Source organism: Prionailurus viverrinus, chromosome A1 (assembly GCF_022837055.1).
Source record: "Prionailurus viverrinus isolate Anna chromosome A1, UM_Priviv_1.0, whole genome shotgun sequence".
Taxonomy (NCBI): Eukaryota; Metazoa; Chordata; class Mammalia; order Carnivora; family Felidae; genus Prionailurus; species Prionailurus viverrinus.
Window position 1 is genome coordinate 74062658 of NC_062561.1, and position 20619 is coordinate 74083276.

Below are 20619 nucleotides of genomic sequence, written 5' to 3' on the forward strand. Positions count from 1 at the left end.
CTCTCATTGGTGAAGAAACTCGCTTAGGATCATATGGTGTCTTCTACCATACAGACTGGGTGGCTTAAATAACACATTTATTTTCTCACAGTTCTGGAGGCTGGAAGTCCAAGATCAAGGTGTTGACAGGTTTGGTTTTTCCCGAGCCTTTCTCTTTGGCTTGCAGATGGCCACCTCCTAGCTGTGTCCTCACATGGTCCTCCCCAGTGTGCACATCCCTGGTGTCTCTCTCTGTGTGCCCCAAATTTCCCTGATAAGGATGCCAGTCAGATTGGATTAGGTTTACCCTCACAACCTCATTTTAACTTTAACCTTTAAAAGGCCCCATCTCCAAATAGAGTCACATTCTGAGGTGCTGGCTGGGGTTTAGGGCTTTAACATCCAAATTTTAGAGGTGCACACAACTCAGCCCACAAACACAGGGCTCTTGTGTGGCTCACTCAGGATTTGGACCAAAGGCTGCCAGGCTTGCGGGGAAATTCTCTTTCAGGGGGTGCAAGATGTACTGGAGAGCTTTAGATTAGAGGCCGACAGAGGTCATTTAGGGGGTATTTATGGAATCCCTAAGTGTTGGGAGTGGGGCTCTAACAGTCAACAAGATAATTCTTGGTTTCAATAAGTTTATAATCTACGTTGCAGGTGGGGAGAGGGGGGAACAAAAATAGAATAGGCAATTATATTAACCTCTGTAAAATACAAGTAGGAACAATTTGTGGGGATTATTCCACACATGGAGGAAATGCAAAAAACAAAAAACAAAAAAACAACACTTTGGGAAGTGGTTTTGCTAAAAACCAGTTTTTGATAGTTTTGTCCTAAAGTTGGTATTAAGAGTTTGCAGAAGTGGCGGCCGGTGGGGGCGGGGGGGGATGGTACGGAAAAACCACATGGAAATCAATGACCTCAGCGCACAGTTTCAACATCTGGCTGCGACAGAACGCCAGCGTGGAGCAAGCTCGGGAATGACAGGACACAAACACGGAGGCTGCACCGCCCCCTCGCTTCCGGAAGGAAAAGGCGCAGCGACTATACGTAGGGCTGTGAGGCGGCACTTCCGCCCTGAGCAGCTATTAAATGGAAGCGGAGACCCGTCCGCCTAACCCATTTTGTGTGGGTTTACGCGTTAACTCTACGGGACAGTAGGTGTTGGGGGACCCCCTGGCTGTTTCGTCTGCGTAGTCCCCTCACTGCTCTTCCGCTAAGAGGGCACACATTTGGGCCAAACCTTAGGAGAGAGGAGGACTAGCGCCTCCCTGACGCCGGCCATTCTCTGGGCTCCCGCCTTTCTTCCGTGAGGCAGTGTCAGCCGCCAGGAAGTGCCGTTTTCGCCGGTGCCGGTTTTCCCTGGAAACCCTGTATTATTTTCCATCTTCCCTGGGTGGGAGCAGGGGGAGCTCCGCCCGAGCCCCTGCGGTGGTGCAGGCTGTGGTAGGATCGGAATAGAAGGTCTCCCGCGACCCCGCCGCCGAGTGTCGCCGGAGGCCTCATGGGGGTCCAGGGGCTCTGGAAGCTGCTGGAGTGCTCCGGGCGGCAAGTGAGCCCGGAGACGCTGGAAGGGAAGATCCTCGCCGTGGGTATCCTTAACGCATCGTCGGTTCTCGGGTGCAGGGACCCGCGTCAGGCAGTTACTCCCGGCTCCCTTTTTTGGGCCCAGCGTGGTGTTGGCAGGGCGACGGTCTCCCGCGGGGTAGCAGTGGCATCTCCTTCGCCACGTTTTTTCTTCAAGTGTCTGCTTTCCCCCGCTTTGCAGGAATGCCACGCTGGGCTGCAGTCCTCTGGTTTTATTACTTAGGGGCAGTGCTTTCCTCCTCTCGTCTGCAAAGTGGAGGTAGTAATAGTATCTGCACGCGGGGTTGGTATGAGGAGTAAAGGGGTTATTTAAGTGAAAGCTTAGTTAATATTGTAAAGGTTAAAAGCATCGGTCGGCTTGGGGGGGGGGGGTCAGCGTGGAGTTAAATGAGGCGGACTTCCTACCGGTAGTGTTGCTCGCGGGTCCTGAGCCCTGCTCCACTGCTCCACTTACGCGTATTAGAGAGAACAAGGATAGTGTGGACAGGTGTTTGACCTTTTTTTCTTTTTCAAAAGTAACTTTTACAATTTCTTATTATGAGTTTTGGACTAGGGAATTCATGTAGTACAACAGTGAAAAGATTTCAAAAGGTACACAGTGGCCTTTTTTTTTTTTTTTTTTTTTTTTTTTTTTAAACCTCCCGGCCTCTGTGATAGGCTTTTAAAAGATTGTCGTTTGTGCATATGTCTGGCTGGTTTTGTGTGTCTTTGAAATTAAGTGTTTTTCTGCTTTATCAAAACCTGTGAATGCTATTTCTGAAGTTTTGGTCTTTTTGTAAGTTAAGCATCCTTCTCTCCCTCCTCCTCCTCCTTCACCTTTGAGTGGCTGTTCTGGAAGCTGGTGGTACCTTGTGCCAGTCCCTAGGTGGGCACAGGAGCTGTAATCTAGGAGGACAAGAGTCCTGCAAATACTTGCTGTCGGCGGTAAATGCAGTTTAAGAGTATGTGGGAGTCCTGCAGAAGGGGCCACTGAGTGAGGAGCTGTCATTTAGTGTGGAGACAACTTGTACACGATGTGACACTGATAGTTTTTCAAATAAAGTAAGATGATGATTATATTTTCTGCAGTGTGAGTAATCTTGAAATACACCCGTAATGAGTTTTGCCTTGCTTAAAAGTTTTTGAAGGATACCTTGTATCGGGAAAGGGAGAGTCTGTTGTTGTTTTAAAGCAACGCGCTATTGCTGCCCTCTAGTGGTTCTTCACTGCTTTCTAAAGATTTTCTTCATAGAACTCTATGGGAAGGAAAGCAGTTTTTGGTGACAGGAACCCTTCAAACTTCAGCAAAGACTTAGGCATTTTATGTGGCAGCCTCTATGAAGAATTGATGATTTGTAAAATCACTGAGCTGACGCATGAAGTTCAGCATTCTGATTTTCTGGGAAAATCAAAGTAAGGAAGATAAAGCATTTAATTTAGAATTCAGGTGACCTGTGTTTTAGATGACTCGGGAGCTCTTTTGGGACATGAAATAATTTTCATGAGGTTATTAAGTTTGTCTGAAAGAACAAACCATTTAAAGAGGACTATCAATGATCCTCCAGTTATAAATACAAGCTTATATATGTGTGTATATATATATATATATATATATATATATACACATATATATACACATATATATACACATATATATGTATATATATGTGTGTGTGTATAAATATATATACGTAAAAAGAATATTTGACTGCTGTCCTATAGTTGATTTTGCTTTGTTTCATTTTCTTTTTTTATATTTATTTATTTTTTAATTTGCATTCAAGTTAGTTAGCATATAGTGCAACAATGATTTCAGGAGTAGATTCCTTGATGCCCTTTACCCATTTAGCCCACCCCCCCCCCCCCCACATCGCCTCCAGTAACCCTCTGTTTGTTCTCCATATTTAAGAGTCTCTTATGTTTTGTACCCCTCCCTGTTTTTATATTATTTTTGCTTCCCTTTCCTTATGTTCATCTGTTTTATATCTTAAAGTCCTCATATGAGTGAAGTCATATGATTTTTGTCTTTCTCTGACTAATTTCGCTTGCATTAATACCCTCTAGTTTCATCCATGCAGTTGCAAATGGCAAGATTTCATTCTTTTTGATTGCTGAGTAATACTCCATTGTATATATATACACCACATCTTCTTTATCCATTCATCCATCGATGGACATTTGGGCTCTTTCCAGCTTTGTAACATTTTCATGGGAATTCGAATTCAAATATCTGACCTATATTCCAATATTTTTGTCTTCTATGTTAATGAAGAAATTTTCCATGACACATTATGTTCATAATTTACTCTTGGATCCTTAAAATACATTTTTTTAAACCATCTGTGGATGAGTGCCTTGTTTATTTATATAATCTAAATGCATCCAATAATAATTAACGGTTTAACTTTTGACTCTTGTGGACCTTAACATTTGTAAACTGCATTTAAATCTGTTAGCAAAATATTATACTCTCTTTAGGCTATACATACTAATGGAGATTAAATTTTAAATCACCTAACTAAAGTAATTTATCTTTTGTTTCAAAATGTTATTGGTCCTTTGGGTCTTATCTATGAAGTGATTCTGGCTTTGCTGTGGATTTAACTTTTTTCTAGCCCTGGGATGAATTTAATGCTTTTTTTTTAAAAATAAACTGACTGAAATTAGGCAAGTCAAAATATGCAAATATTTTCAGAATGCCTTGTTTTATATAATTTTAAAAAGTAATTTCAAGCTGGAGCTTTCAACCCTAGCTGAGACCACTTAAGATTAATTAAAAAAAAAAAAAAGACTCATCTCAGTATCTTTGATTTAGAATTTTAGGCATATCTATGTTCAGTAATCTATGAATTAAAAGTTTCCTATCCAGTTTGAAGAGTTGAGAGCCATATCCAGAGTTGAGAGCCACTGATCTGAAATTAGGTTTTCTCATTGATCATAACATTCAAAATAATGGTTTAAGTAGAAACTTAATACTGTCCAACAGTGTAGCAACCAGAAACAAGCCAGGCAGGAATATTTTATCCAATACAGTATAGAACTAAGTCAACACCAAATCCTACTTCCAAGGTAGATCCTTTATCCTGCCACTTCTTGTCTCCACCATTGCTGTGTGCTTTTACTAGGGATATTATAATTAGTTTATTCCTCACTCGTCCACTGGGGTGATCTTTAAGTCACATTCCGGTGGCTGCACATGCACATCAACTCTGTTGCTCCTTTGGCTCAGATCTTGCCACATTGTCCTTCAGTGGAAGCATGGTTCTCTCTTAGGGCATTCACATTTGCTGTCCCTCTTATCTCACTGTTCCTCTTGTTCATTCAGGACTCCACTATTTCTTCACATAGGCTTTCCCTAAGTAAAGAGCTACTGATCCCCGCCCCCCTTGTCCTTTTACTCTGCTCTATTTGCTTTTTTTGTATTATATCTATATGTATTATAGTATATCTATAATATATAATATGTATCTATTCATTTTTCTTCTATTTTATTGTTCATCTTCCCCATTGGAGTGCAAATTTCTTGGAGATGGATACCATATCTGTTTTGTTCAGGGCTATGTTTACTGTTCTATCTCAAGATCTTGGGATCTTAGATAAGCCTGGCACATAGTAGCACTCAAATATAGGAATGAATATAATAATAGCTTGCTTTCCACTATTTTTTTCATAGTATTTATTAAGTTAATTGTTGATTGCCCTAATTTGTTTTACAGTTATAAATTAGGTAATATACATTCATTTAAATACTTGACTGTTCAGCTCATTTAATAGCAAGTATTTGTTGACTCCTATATGTCCTGTGAAAGGGGAGCAGTGCACAAAAACATGGTCTAGACAAGGCATGGAGCCCATGGTTTGGTTTTTCCCTCCACTACATTGTCAACTCTACAAGGGCAAACCCCTTGTTTTGTTCAGTGCTATATCCTCAGTGGGTTTTCTGCCACATAATAAGCAATACGTTTTGAATAGGAGCACATAAGTGGAGGTCTTTGTCTGGGCTGAGGAAGTGACGCATAGACCGGGACCTATGAGTTGGAGATAACTAGGCTAAGAGAGAGAAACTCAGGCAGAAGAAGGGGCAAGTGAGAAGACCCTGGAGGCAGGAAGGGTCTACCTTCAAGACGGGCTGAAAGGTGGAATTGATAGGATCTGGTAGTGTTTGGATGAGGGGAGTGTAGGGGATGACATTCAGTGATCTGACTCCAGTGAACAGGTTTCACTGTAATGGGGACGTAAGCAGCCTGGTAGAAAAGACCTGTGTCTAGTTTTGATCATGTGAAGTTGGGAACATCTGTGAGGCATCAGGTAGAGGTGTCATCTAGGCCATCTAGTCTGAGGGTCAGGACAGAGCTCACATAGGGAGAGGGTGTGGTGTGGGGGTGCTGAGGTGGCCTAGGCAGCCTGTGCAGCAGGAGGAGGGGAGAGGGCCTGAGGGAGAGCACTGCTGAAGCCAGGCTTGAGTGGAGAATTAGAGGAGCTGGCAAGGAGATGGGGAGGGGAGGACCCGCCGTGCTGTATCCCTCTGTCGTGCGGACACGTAGGAAGTAATTTGGTAAGAAGCAGTTTTTACAAAGGTTAAATATAAGCAAACTCCAAGAAGATGTAAGTTACTTGTAATTGCAAAAGAGATAACTATTGTTAATATTTTGGTACCTGAACTTCTAGCTTTTTATATTTAACGTGTCCTGTATGTTATAAAATGTAATTATGCATTCCGGAGTTTTGTGACCTGTTGTGTCTCCTTTAATGTTTTGTGATTGTCTTTCTTATCACTATATATATGCTTCTGTAGCTTCCAGTTTTGAGGGCTCTTTGGTATTTCAGCAAATCAGTATATCATGATTTAGTTTAAAGATCTGTTGGAAACCTTTTACATTGTTTTTCATGTTTTTATTACTGTAAACATTCATGAAAGTAACTCTTATTGTAAGTCTATGATGATTTTCTGAGGACTAATGTCTGGAAGAAGTAGTAAAATAGAATGCAAGTTTTTACATTTTTTTGCTATGAATTGCCAAATTGTTCTCCAAAAGAGTTGTGCTAATTTATGAAAATTCTGTAGAGATTAGTTTTCTTTAAAGAAGCAATTATTTGCAATTAGATTTTCTAAAAGGACACATCTATTGATGTAAGATTTTAAAATTCAGTATGTGAACAGTAGTAACAAGGGTTCAAATAAAATTAACTGATTTTAGGTAGATTCCATCAGGGCTAAACATTCTCCAATTTCAAATGAATTGTGATGAGTGCTTAGTTTCAATGTTTAGATGATATCGGTTATTGGGAAGTTGAAATTGTGGGGGTGAGGGAAGAAAGTCCAAAATCTTTACTTTAACAATTCTACCAGATATTAGCATTTGGTTGAACCAGGCACTAAGAGGAGTCCGGGATCGCCATGGGAACTCGATAGAAAATGCTCATCTTCTCACTTTGTTTCATCGGCTCTGCAAACTCTTATTTTTTCGAATTCGTCCTATTTTTGTGTTTGATGGGGATGCTCCACTGTTGAAGAAACAGACTTTGGTAAGAGTCATCTGTTTTTTTTTTTTTTTTTTTTTCTTTCTGTATTCTTAGAGAGAAAGAAAAGTTTGGGGCACCTGGGTGGCTCAGTCAGTTGGGTTCTGACTCTTGATTTCAGCTCAAGTCATGACCTCGCAGTTGTGGGATTGGGCCCTTGTGTTAGCCTAGAGCCTGCTTGGGGTCCTCTCTCTGCCCCTCCATACTTGTGCATGAACGCATGCTTGCTGTCTCTCAGAATAAATAAACATTTAAAAAAGTTCATGTATAATTTTAATTTTCTCTTTATTTTTTATTTAAAAAAAATTTTTTTTTTTCAACGTTTATTTATTTTTGGGACAGAGAGAGACAGAGCATGAACGGGGGAGGGGCAGAGAGAGAGGGAGACACAGAATCGGAAACAGGCTCCAGGCTCTGAGCCATCAGCCCAGAGCCTGACGCGGGGCTCGAACTCCCGGACCGCGAGATCGTGACCTGGCTGAAGTCGGACGCTTAACCGACTGCGCCACCCAGGCGCCCCATCTTTATTTTTTATTAAAAGAATTTTTTTTTAAATGTTTACTTTTGAGAGACAGAGCATGAGCAGGGTAGGGGCAGAGAGAGAGAGGGAGACACAGAATCTGAAGCAGGCTCCAGGCTCTGAGCTGTCAGCACAGAGCCTGATGTGGGGCTCAAACTCACGAGCCGTGAGATCATGACCTGAGCTGAAGTTGGAGGCTTAAGCGACTGAGCCACCCAGGCTTCCCAACACTTTTTCTTTTCAAAAAGGATTATTTGTGAGAGTACCTCCTGGGTGCAATGCTAAAATTCAACTTTTAATAAAACTACTAAAATTCTTACACTTGGGATTTTTCCTTCTAGAGTATCTTTGTAGCTGTTATATGCATGTTTCAGCTATGCTGCTGAGCGCTACAGAGAACCTGTTGGGGAAATGCTCTGAATCTGAGATCGTGGGTCCTCAGTGTTTAAACACTGATGGGATGTTAGGAATAGGTGATTTTGTGTGGTGCCAGGTGTGATTAAAGTGGATTATCGAGGAAGGAAATTAGCCAGGATATAAAACAATTATAATGAGTTCCTTCCTTCCTTCCTTCCTTCCTTCCTTCCTTCCTTCCTTCCTTCCTAGAACAAGAGTGGGGAAGGGGAAGAGAGAGACAGAGAGAGAATCCCAAGCAGACTCTGTGTTGTCAGTGCAGAGCCTGACTCTGGGCTTGATCCCAAAAACTGTGAGATCATGACCTGAGCCTAACTCAAGAGTTGGATGCTCAACTGACTGAGCCACCCAGGCGCCCCAGGAGTTTCTTTATTCTGAAAGTAGTTTCAAACAATGTTGGAACAAAGGCGTGAACTTTGGAGTAATTGTGTATGCCCCAAATGATAGCACCCATTTGGACATAGGACTTTTATGTGTTGAAAATGCCAGCTCATCACTTCATAATTACATTGGACAGGCATTGTCTAAGTAAGTGAGAATATAGGATAAAAGTAAGGATCTGCAGTAGCTTGGGGATATTTGTTCCCTGAGTAAAAGGTGTAGATTCGCATGTTGCAGTTTTAAATTATCCAGGATACACTGTATCAGGCACTCCTTGGAAGGATTAGACAGGAAAGAACTCCAGAATTTATCTAAAGTAAACATCTCCCCAATTCCCCTGCCCCATGATTAAAGGTGTTAGCTAACACTACTGTAGTAATCATTTTGTAATATATGTGTATCAAATCAACACATTGTACACCTTACACTTCCACAGTGTTATATCTTAATTTAGAAGGGAAGAGAATGTTTTGTGTTTCTTCCTTATATTCTACCGTAAGCATGGAGACTATTCTGTTTTTTCCTACTTGGACATTACTTACAAGATACTTCTCTATAATTTAGGATTTCTTATGATATAATCTTGGATGTTGAGGGCCGGGGTGGCATCTGAGTAATGTTATTTTATAAAGGCCAATAGCAGAAATTGGTTTTGGTATAACAGTGATTTTTACACAGTACATTAGTTAATTGATATAATCCTTTGGAGAAGCATTTACTTAACTATATTGTTAAGTTTTAGGCTTCTGGGGACATTAAAGGATATTTAAAAGAAACTGAAAATAAATTAATCATTTCCCAAATACTGTATACTAGTTAGTTCTTTCAGTAATCGCTAGAGGGAAACTCGGTGTGCTTTACATATCAGAGACCTGAACATTTTCACTGATAAACAACACTTTGGAGGAAATACTAAAGCATCCATAGTCTGAAAGCTCAGACAAACCCACATTCTATAGAAAAAAATTAGAGAAATATTTTTAATATACTAATACCCTGAAATAGAATCCTCTACCCTTTCTTTTCACAGGCTAAGAGAAGGCAGAGAAAGGATTTGGCAACCAGTGATTCCAAAAAAACTACAGAGAAGCTTTTGAAAACATTTTTGAAAAGACAAGCTATCAAAACTGCCTTAAAAAGCAAAAGGCAAGAGGCAAATTGCATTAATTTTAAAGACTTAAAACTTTTAATTTTTTGTTGGGTTAATGCTGTCCCTAACCTTAACTCAGCAGATAATAGGTGGTAACATGAGAGGGGTAAGTGGGGTGTCCATTTGACCTGGTAATTTGAAGTTGTGAAAATTCTCTGGTGGGTGTCAGCTTTGATAAGGAGAGAGAACGGCTGTAATGATGCATTGCGTGCACTTTGTACTTGTATGAGGCATGTGTCCATGCCTATAGCCGAGGCCCTGGCCGAGGTGCTGGGGAGCCGCCCTCTTTCTCTCCAGGCCGTGCTTACTTCCCACCACAGTGGCCTGGGCAGCCAGGTCAGCAGCGAGAAACCTGTTGCCCTGTGTCTCCCCTCTTCTCACCTCCTCAGCAGGGCTTGTGTCGTCAAAATCCTGACTTAACATCCTAAATCCCGTTACCTGTGTCGAAGCCTGTGTGTGTTTTTCAGAGATGAAGCGCTCCCCAGTCTTACTCAAGTTCAAAGAGATGACCTCTATGCTTTGCCACCTTTACAGAAGGAGGAAAAAAACAGGTAAATGTTTAACTCTTTACAAATAGTAATTGTCTGTGTATTTAGACAGACTTAAATCTTTGGGTTTTATCTGCATGATGAGGCATGTGGGAATGAATGCAACTGAAAATGCATTCTCTGTCCCTTTTAGAATGTTTTTCATTTTTCATTCTAACTTGTACTTGTGTTTTGGTTTGTGCTGATTGTTCTCTTCTTTCTGCAGACCCCGTGTTAGCACTGTTGATGTTTCATTCGTACACATGTTTCATCCCCTTTGCATGCACTTGCTGTCTCTACCTGTTTCTCAGCCCGTGTCTTCTGTCTCCTACCACCGTGCTTAGAGACCACACGCAGCGTCCTCCTCGCTAAATCCAGTAGACGCTTTGCAGGCCTCAGCTGACCGCACTTTTCAGCCATGTGTGACACGGTGCCCGTGCTGTCCAGCTACCTGGGAACCTTTCTGGCCACTCTTTCTCACGCCCCTCTTCCTCTGGCACTTCCTCTCGCTCACTGTTAATGGTCGCAGCTTCTGTGGTTGGAGTGTGCCTCTGCCCCTACCTGCCCCCATACCTTTCCCAGGGGTTCCTGAGACCCCAAGTAGCTTTTGAGTCAGGCCATTTCTGTTTATCTTCATCACTGCCACCATCGTCCTTTCTTGCAATTACTGTAGTGGCTTCTACACTTCTTTCTCTGTCTTTGTCTTTGGTTGGTCTTACCCTTGGCTGGAACTCCTACCCACCATGCTTAATCTCTTCTTTATAGTGTAGAATCTGTTAAAACCCAAATCTGATAATGTCATTGTGTAGCCTAAAACACTTCCTAGCTTCTCATTTCTTGAGGATAAATTCCAGCCCCTTAATCACATGCTTCTCATCCTCACCACCCGCTGTTTTTATACCGTGTACAGGCAGGCTTTCTTTCCCATGTTTCCAGATGTTAATAGAACTTTGGTTTCTGCCTGGAATACTTCTCTGCATGAATGTTCCTCATGCCCTACAACTAGACCTCTCACTTACTTGGGGCTCAGGGCAAGCAGTGTAATTGCCAGATTCCAGAATGCTTTTAGGACTCCCCAGATTGGAGAGAGGTGACTCTCCTTATTACTCTTCTCTTGTGGTGGAAGTTACTAGATCATACTGTAATTGCTCCCTCACACGTGTCCCCTCCAGACTGTGGGAACAAGGGCAACCCATGTCTTGCCATCTTACTCACCCTTGTAGCCCCTGTAGCTAGCAGCCCCTTGCCTCAAGCAGTATTTTCATAAGTCATTATATCATAGATACTGTAAACGTATGCTTGGCTTTCAGTTCAGAAGAAGAAGACGAAAAAGAATGGCAAGAAAGAATGAGTCAGAAACAAGCATTACAGGTACATACGTAATTTTTGAATTCAGAATATGTTCTACCATTTGAAATGAATGACACAAAAATGAATAATGAGGTGGCGTGAATTTATGAAAGTTCCTGAAAAACAGACGCCTTCTTTACTGTGCATGTGTGTATAAGTGTGCACGTGTGAATATATGTATGAGTACACATGCACCCACGCACATTTATGTGGAGTTGGTTGGCCATTATGTATATCCAGATATCCAAAATAAGCCATCTTTCCTTTACAACCAACCAACCAACCGACCAACCCACCAACAAATAGTAATGCATACCTGTGTAAAAATATAGAAAAGGTAGCACCCATAAATGACTTCAGGTAATTCGGTATATGTTAGTCCATTCTCCCTCCCTCCTCATTTCGGTTGAGTACTTGTGTGTGTCTGGGTACATCTGTATGTGATCTGTATGTGACAGGTATACATGTATGCATACGTGTGTAACCACATCTGTGCTTAGGTTCCACTCGCCCATTGCCGTGTGACCGGGTGATGTGGAAATGGTTGTTTGTGTGTCGTCTTCTCTCCCCGTTCTGGGGGTTGGTGAGCTCAGCAAGGCGGTGCTGTCTGCATGACTGCCGGGTAGATGCAGATGGACTGTAGCTGGGGCTGGAGCCCCCTCTAGGGCTTCCTCACTGCATGTCTGCCGGTTGATGCTGTCAGTCAGAACACCTGCCTGGGGCCTCTTCGTGTGGCCTGAGCTCGTTCACAGCGTGGCACTGTGTTCCAGGGGCAGGCATCCCAAGAGCCAGTGCCTGGCAGGGCCCTGTGCCTTTTCTGACCGGCTTCAGAAGTCGTGCAGTCTCCCCTCCTGCATGTCTTGTCTGTGAGAAGCTGGTCAGTCAGGCCGCCCCCTATTTAAGGGGAGGGATTACATGAAAAGAGGGATCAGAGAACATGTGGTCATGTTCTAAAACCATGACCACACATGTTATAATGGATGACATTTTTATGAATTGTGTATGTCTATACATATGAATTTTATGAATTGTATATGTCTATACAAGTTTTTAAAATTTTTTTCAAGTTTCTTGAATAGTGGGTAACATTCTTTGATTCCCAACTTAACTGGTCTTTTATGTTCCTCTTGTTTTGGTACATCTGGAAAAAGACCTTTGAGCTAAAACCTCAGGCTCAGGATCCCTCAACTTGTAGAGGTTCTGCATTATTAATGTAGTGAAAGATAGCAGTCTTGGTGAAGACATGAGCACTGTGGTCAGAAAGTCCTGCATTTAAGTGTGGGCCCTCCTGTTCACTAGCTGTGTGATCTTAGACATAGTAACTTCTCCAAGGCTGGCTGGCTGGCTTGCTTTTCTTTCTTTTTTTGTAGAAGAAAAATAATAATGATGCTTCTTCAGAGGGCTGCTGGGAACATTACTGAGGGAAAAGCATTACCGAGGGAAAAACATGTGTTGTGAGCATGACTGGCCTGTCCTCAGTGCTGGCTGCTTTGGACATACACATACACCATGCCTACATACAGGAAAGCTAACTGTATTATTTTATTTTCTTTATAGAAGAGTTTTAAAGCACTTTTGGTAATGAGTTAAAATTTAGAAAAGTTTTATACTTTTTCATGTCTGTGAATTTTTCACTTTTTATTTCACTTTTGATCATAGGTTAAGACCAAAGCAAAACTAATCTAATTAAGGGAGTTACAAATAATGTTTAAATATCAAAGGCTCATCCCTGCCTTAGGGCCTTTGTACTTGCTGTTCCTGCAGCCTGGGATGTCCTGATCAGGCTTGTTGGTGTCTTTCAAGTCCCTGCTCACAGGTCGTTTTTTAATGAGGTCTTTTCTGTCTACCAGTAAATGTTTTTTCTCTTCCTGTTCTCCTAATCAACTCTCTTAATCAGATTAACCTGCTTTATTGTCTTGTTCATTCACTTATTTATTTATTTCATTATTATGTCTTTAGTTCACTCCTAAGAGTAGGGACTTTATCTGGCATGAGCTGCATAATACCCTAGCACCCAGAACAGTGTCTGGTACATTAGGGGTGTCTGGTAAGTATTTTTTCTACTGGATGAATCTGTGAGTGAATGGCTGTATTCCTTAATCTGTCTATTCACTGGTACCTAGTGCAGATTATGTACAACTATGTTTAGTCTGTTGTAGATTATGTAGAACTATGTTTGTAAGTGCAATAAATATCTCTCAGGATAAATAGAATTAAGTGTGCGAAATGTAAATTTCACGGTGTTATGTTTTACTCTTTACAGGAAGAGTTCTTTCATAATCCTCATGCGATAGATATTGAATCTGAAGACTTCAGCAGCTTGCCTCTTGAAATAAAGCATGAAATCTTGACTGATATGAAAGAATTTACCAAGCGAAGAAGAACATTATTTGAAGCAATGCCAGAGGTGAAATATACAACAGCATATCCATGCTTACGATTAAGAACTTCAGCAAGATTTTCCATTAGAAAAAAGTGGAAATTGATAAGCATTACTTATATAATATCTACTTCTAGTAAACAGCATTTGTGTCTCCGAGATCTTAGGAAGCGTCATATGTTTATAAGTTTGAACTTAGACACACTTCTTCAAAGAAGCCTTTTGACTTACCGTTTAAGACCAAGTCTTGCCTCCTGCTCTGTCTTCTCGTAACACCCTGTAATGTTTCTTTCTGGTTCTGAGCATTCACTTGTGCCTGTCGTGCTCACTTCTGTAATTTCAGCACCTATGTTGGTATCTTTCACATAATAAGTGTTCAGTAGTGGTTCAATCCGTAGCTTGGAGCATCTGTGCTGGCTCTACAGCCACAGAAACCTGGAGCAGGTGGTGTGCGTAGTTGGGGTCAAGCTTGTCTCTTGGTCATGCTACACCAGAAGTTACTACTGCCTTTAGTGGGCAAATGAGCTTTGTTTCCCTTTCTACTGCTACTACCTATGATTTCTCACATCATTCTCTAACTCACTGGAGGACAGTGCTGCATTTTGCAGCAGCATTATTCCTGATGAATGGATGTAGCATTTTTTTTTCTACAGACTTTTGAACATTTCTTAAATTGATACCAAAAATATGCAAAAGGCAGACAGGCGCTCTTTCTTTCCCTATCACTTCTTTCTTTTTCCACGAAGTATGTGAACATAGGAAAATATGAAGGTACACAGAAATGATATACAAAGGTTAGGAGTAAATTTGTTTTCTTTTCAGGGGAAAAATCCAGGCTCAGTCTGTGTATCAAGTACTTTATTTCTTAAGTGTGAAAAGATCTCTGGCTGGCCTTTGAGGAGATACAGTTTGGGTTATGTAAACAACGGTGGGAAGACATGGGAAGAAGTCCCTAATGATTTTCTCCCCTTTGTTTTCTTCCTGCCACCATGGAGCTTGGGGTCTGTAGATGGGAGGGTAGTGTGGCTCAGCCGCCCATTGAATCTGTGTTTCTGATAGCAAAAGGAAGTGCGAGGTCAGCCAGGTGGGACCTTTGTATAATCTGTACATTGGGCAAATGCAATATTGGTAATAGTAATGATGGTAAATAATAACATAATAGTAATAGAAGCAATATAAAGTTGGCAACCTGTTTTTGATCCCGTATCTACCACTTACTAGCCTTGCAACTCTAGGGAGGGTAGTTAACATGTTTGTCTCAGCTTCTTCATCTGTAAATGGAGATAATGGCATGTGTCTCGTGGGGTGGTTGGAAATAATATGGGATGACACGTAAAAGCTCTCAGAAGAATGCCTTCCCAGGAAATGCTTTATAAATGTTAACTTATCATTAATAACTGTGGCTGTTGTGATTTATTTGGTGTCTTTTATAGGTCAGGGACCATGCTAGGCACCTTACTTGCATTCTGGAAGGTTGCCTATCTATTAAGCCGTAATCAAAATGTCACAGTGCCTGGCATGCATTACATGTTCAATAAATGTTTTTTGAGTAAATCATTAAGTCATAAACAGTATCCATGATTTCTTTTGCCCAGTTCTTTCTGTTTTAAAGATTATTTTTTAATAAGGCAGTTATAGTTTTTTGCTAGTATTCAAATTTTACTTTTATAATCCAAAAATATCACCAATGGGAAAAATCAATTGCTCTTTGTCCCCTTTTGGGGAAAGGGATGGAAATGTGGGAATATTATCTGTATTTAATACAAAAGAATCATTATATTTATTTATTTTCTTTTAGGAGTCTAATGACTTTTCACAGTACCAGCTCAAAGGCTTGCTTAAAAAAAACTATCTAAACCAACACATAGAAAATGTCCAAAGGGAAATGAATCAGCAACAGTCCGGACAAATCCAAAGACAATATGAAGAGGAAGGGGGCTTTTTGAAGGAGGTAGAGTCGAGGAGAGTGGTCTCTGAAGACACTTCACATTACATCTTGATAAGAGGTATCAGGCACCATCACTTACCTGATGGTTGGAAACCAAAAATCTATCGTGTTTCTGAATTCTATGAACTATTCTCTACTTGTGCAGTAATAAATGTATGTAGTTGTTAATGGATTACCTACTATTGTACCAACCCTCTTTATTTTTATTCTTGTAATTTACTGCTTTAACATTTAATTCCAGTAATAGCGATCCAGCAGTTCTATACGTTATTCAGTGTTCATGTACCAGCCCACTTTAAAATTAATAAATTAACTCAGTGCTGATTAAATGAAAAATTGTAACTTCATTTATGAGAAGCAGCGTTGTTTTAGTCATCATACTAGAGGTATAGTGTCTTACTGTAAAACTACGTAATGAGAAATGTTTTAATTCTTCCTCAGGTATTCAAGCTAAGAAAGCTGCAGGGGTGGGTTCAGAGGCTCTTCCTTCTTCCAGTGAAATGCAGAGCAAGTCTTTTGACGTGAAGTCCTCTCCATGTGGAAAACTAAAGCCACAGGAAGAGCCTGCCACCACCCCTCCTCCTCCAAGAACGTCCCTGGCTGTGCAAGCTGCCGTGCTGGGGGGCAGCTCGGAGGAGGAGTGGGAGAACGAGGGCCGAAGGCAGTCTGACGGGGAGAACGTACCCGTGTCACCGCTCACTCTCTTAGCTATTCAGAAGGCTCTTGACGACGACGATGAAGACATGGAAATGCGCGCAGGAAACGATGTGCAGACGGGAGCGTCAGGAGTGAAAAAGCCGTCCGAGGAGGGTTCTGATGAGGAAACTGATGAAGGCCTTAAGAAAGTTGATGGAAAAGGAATGCTGTTGCCAGCAGGACCCCACCTGCCCTGTGTGAACTCTGCACAGGAGTGTGACACCAGCCTTGACAGTAGCCAGAGGCTGGCAGACTCGGCTCATGTGTCACAGCCCGTCAGCGAATCTCGTGTTCCAGAAGAAGAAATGTCACCGAGGTTCACTGTGGCGAACACAGCCTTTCAGACAAGTGATGAGTCCGCAGTTAAGGGTAGAAAAGATCCAGTTCCTTCAGAAAGCACAGTGAAGAGACACAGCGATGCGCCCGGACTCCAGAGTGGAGGAGAAGGGACTCCGACACCTCCGACAAGTTCGAGTTCTGTATCGAGAGATGAAACATATGCCAAAGTGTCTGAGCTGCAACCAGACCTTTGTCCATCGGGCAGAAAATATGTTTCCTCTGTTCTTTCAAGTGAGGATGAAGCAGAATGTGAAAAAAGTCCTCTTTCTAAAATCACTGGCACTGTCATTTTGAACGAAACGAGTAATACACAAATTGTCCCTTCAGAGGCAAAAAGGAACTTGGAAGATGCGGGATTGTTTGATGCTAAAGAGAATGAGAATTTCCTGAAAACCGTCCAAGAATCTGCAGCCAAGAACCCAGTGGAATCTGCAGACCAGGACTTCATTTCGGTTCCAAAGTCCACGGAGCCAATGGAAATCAACTCTGAAGAAAGTGAATCTGACGGTAGGTGCTTGTGCTGTTTCAGAGATTCGGAACTGCAGGGTTTCTCATCCGCAGGAGCCGAGGGATCCTTTAGTGTAGTCTCGCTCCTGCTTTGTTCTGGTGATGAACTAGGGACCCAGAAAGGTGAAATGACTTTGCCAAGGACACAAAGTTGGTTCTTTCTGTTGTTGTTTTTAAAAGGAGGGAGTTCCCTGCTCACGCTCTGTCTCTCTCTCTCTGTCTTTCTCTCTCTCTCAAAAATAAATAAACATTAAAAAAAAATTAAAGGGAGACCTGGGGTCCCAGTTGGTTAAGAGTTCTACTTCGGCTCAGGTCATGATCTTATGTTTCGTGGGTTCGAGCCCTGCATTGAGCTCTGTGCTGACAGCTGGGAGCCTGGAGCCTGCTTTGGATTCTGTGTCTTCTATTCTCTCTCCCCTTGTACTCTTGTCTGTCTGTCTGTCTCTCTCAAAAATAAATAAAAAACATTAAAAAATTAAAAAAATTAAAATATAAAAGGAGGGAGTACCTTAGTTGGAAAAGGTAAAGGTGAGTCTTTTAGTTTTTTATAACTTCTTGTTTTGAAATAATAACACACTTAATAAAATTGAAAGACATTACAAAACATCTTAGTTCCTTTATCCAGTACCTCAGTGGCTAGCATTTTACCACATTTGCTTTATCATATCTCTTTGTCTATATACATTTATATGTACATAGACTTCTATATGGCTATCCTCATTTTTTTAAAATGTTTATTTTTCAGAGAAAGAGAGAGAGAGAGCGCACAAGGAAGGGAGGGGCAGAGTGAGAGAGGGAGACACAGAATCTGAAGCAGGCTCCAGGCTCTGCACTGTCAGTGCACAGCCAGACATGGGGCTTGAACCCATGAATCATGAGATCATGACCTCAGCTCAAGTCGGACGCTTAACTGACTGAGTCACCCAGGTGCCCCATGTATGGCCGATCCTCATTATTCACAGGTTTTTATTTGTGAAGTTGCCTACTTACTAAAATTTATTTGTAACGCAGAATCAATACTTATCAGTAGTGTCTTTGTGGTCATTCCTGGACCTGAATACAGTGGCTAAAAGTTAGAATTGCCATTCCGTTCCCAGTTGAGGTTGAACAAGATGTCACTGTGACTTCTTATTTCAGCTGTCCTACAGAGGTGACCAGAGCGTGAATATGGAAGGGAGCAGGGAAGTGTAGACCAAAAGCTCTGGCTCAGGGTCTAGTTGGATGGGGTTTGAATCCCAGTTTTGGCACCTGTTAGTGGGGCAGCCTCAGGCAAGTCTCTTAACACTCCTAAACTTCATTTCCTCTTTTGTAAGATAAAGAAAACAGAATTTACCAAGATAGGTTGTTATTAGGATTTGAGATTATAAATATATTTACTCTGTGAACAATGACTATTCATGGATTAGGAGTTTGCAGTGACTTTATCGAACATACTGCAATGAATAGGGAGAATTGACTCTACACACACACAAGGTCACTTTTTTCCTGGTGTCTGCTGAGTTTCATTCTAAAGATACTGTTTCTTCCTTGTAATTAGTATTTTATGGAAAGGAATTTTTGAGGCTGTGTAAATATGCTGTTTCTGAACAAACCTTTACCACCTGTTTTAGCATTCGTTGATGATTTTTGCCTAAATGATTACTATCATGTTGCCAAATGGTAGGGTTTTTTTTTTTTTTTTTTGAAAGAGAGAAAGAGTGTGTGAGTGTGCCAGCCAGGAAGGGGCAGAGAGAGAGCGAGAGAGAACCTTGAGCAGGCTCAATGGCCAGCTCAGAGCCTGCTGTGGGCTCGATCTTGCAACTGAGATCATGACCTGAGCCGAAATCAAGAGCTGGATGACCAACCGACTGAGCGACCCAAGGCTTCTTGCCAAATGATAGTGTTTTTGTTCATTGTTCCTTATGTATTTTTTGGTTTACATCCTTCTGTAAGGAAGATTCCCCCCTTTCCCCATTTATTATTTTTTTATATCAATGTGGACCCAAGAATTCTTACTTTATTATGATTATTGTGATTTATGATGCTGTCGTACTTTATTTCTGGAATTGTCCCAGCTTTGGCCAGTGTGGGCCCCTTTAGGCTGGCTCCTGTGACTTTGGACAATTCCCCATTATATTTTGAGCATTTCTTTACTTTCTGGTCAAGATATTCCAGATTTCTTTTCTACTTATCCTGCCCTGTCCTGTCCCTGGGTCCAAGCAGTTTACCAAAGAGCCCTCGTCCTTGTAATGGAGCATGATGTTTGGAAACCAAGGTCTGGACACTGAGTGTGTTCACCGTTACTGGGGTGTCATTGCTTCAGGCCCTCTCAGGGACAAAGCCAGGAAATATATTTATGTATACACACAAACGTGCACACACCCATCTATATTTATTTCTCTACAAATAAGTATGAATTACACATGTACAAATCTGTAAGTTCATACTGGTATCTGCAGTCCAATCCAATATTACAGATTTCATATTAGCTTCCACCTTTGTTCTAATTTCTTTTCCAAACAGTGAAAAACCTGACTCCTATTGTCCTTAATACATTAACTAATTGCTTGTTCTCTCTCAGTTTGTAACCATCTGATCCCATTGGTGTCCTCCTTGGTCCTGGCTGTCTTCTTGGCTCCAGTCCCCACTCTGGGATCTCCAGCCCACTCTGTCCTGATTGCATCCTGAAATCCAGCCTCCTCCACCTGAAGGGAAGGAAGGGAATCAATTTTTTTCACAGAAAAGAAAAGACACAAGAGAGGAGGGAAGGCAAGTGTAAGAGAAGAGCTATTTCCCCTGAGTACTTATCCAGGATTCTTTCCGCTAAGTCACAGCTTCATTCTTTGCTATGTTCTAGTGAAGTAGCATGAAAACATATTTAACAACCTACATGATTGTTTACATCTCTGATTATTCCCTTTTGTGAACTTTAAAACAATATTAGTTAACTTAGCATATTTGCATAAAGCTTATATGCAAATCTTTGAAAGCTTGGTTCCTAACTTCAAAGGCAGTGCCAGTTTACCTAATGGAAAAGGCTTATTGTGAAGTTACAGATATTTATTATTAAATATGTTTAATAGTAATATGTTATTGTTACATGTTTTCTATTAAATTCAAATCTTTTGAGAGTAAAACATTTTTTTATAAATTTTTTTTGCTTATTTATATATTTTGAGAGAGATAGCACGAGCAGGGGAGGGGCAGAGAGAGAGGGAGAGAGAGAGAGAATCCCAAGCGGGGCTTGAATTCAAACTGTGAGATCATGATCTGGGCCGAAATCAAGAGTTGGACACTTAACCAACTGAACCACCCAGGTGTCCCACCGTGAAACATTTTTAAGGATACTTTGGAAAGCTC

The 20619-nt window shown here is 41.4% G+C and overlaps 1 protein-coding gene across 2 annotated transcripts in view; it reads left to right on the top strand.

Annotated features, from left to right (window-relative positions):
• The window catches only part of BIVM (basic, immunoglobulin-like variable motif containing), a 78451-nt gene that overhangs the window by 44733 nt on the left and 13099 nt on the right, over positions 1-20619 (top strand). The window contains exons 1-8 of one of the 2 annotated variants that reach the window (XM_047848686.1): positions 1069-1574; positions 6899-7074; positions 9414-9529; positions 10001-10084; positions 11371-11431; positions 13674-13817; positions 15589-15796; positions 16180-17280. In XM_047848686.1, the coding sequence (XP_047704642.1) occupies positions 1487-1574; positions 6899-7074; positions 9414-9529; positions 10001-10084; positions 11371-11431; positions 13674-13817; positions 15589-15796; positions 16180-17280 (1978 nt within the window). In that variant the 5' untranslated portion in view covers positions 1069-1486. Of the gene's footprint in view, positions 1-1068; positions 1575-6898; positions 7075-9413; positions 9530-10000; positions 10085-11370; positions 11432-13673; positions 13818-15588; positions 15797-16179; positions 17281-20619 lie in introns of those variants that run through there. The other variant, XM_047848714.1, reaches the window with a different exon arrangement.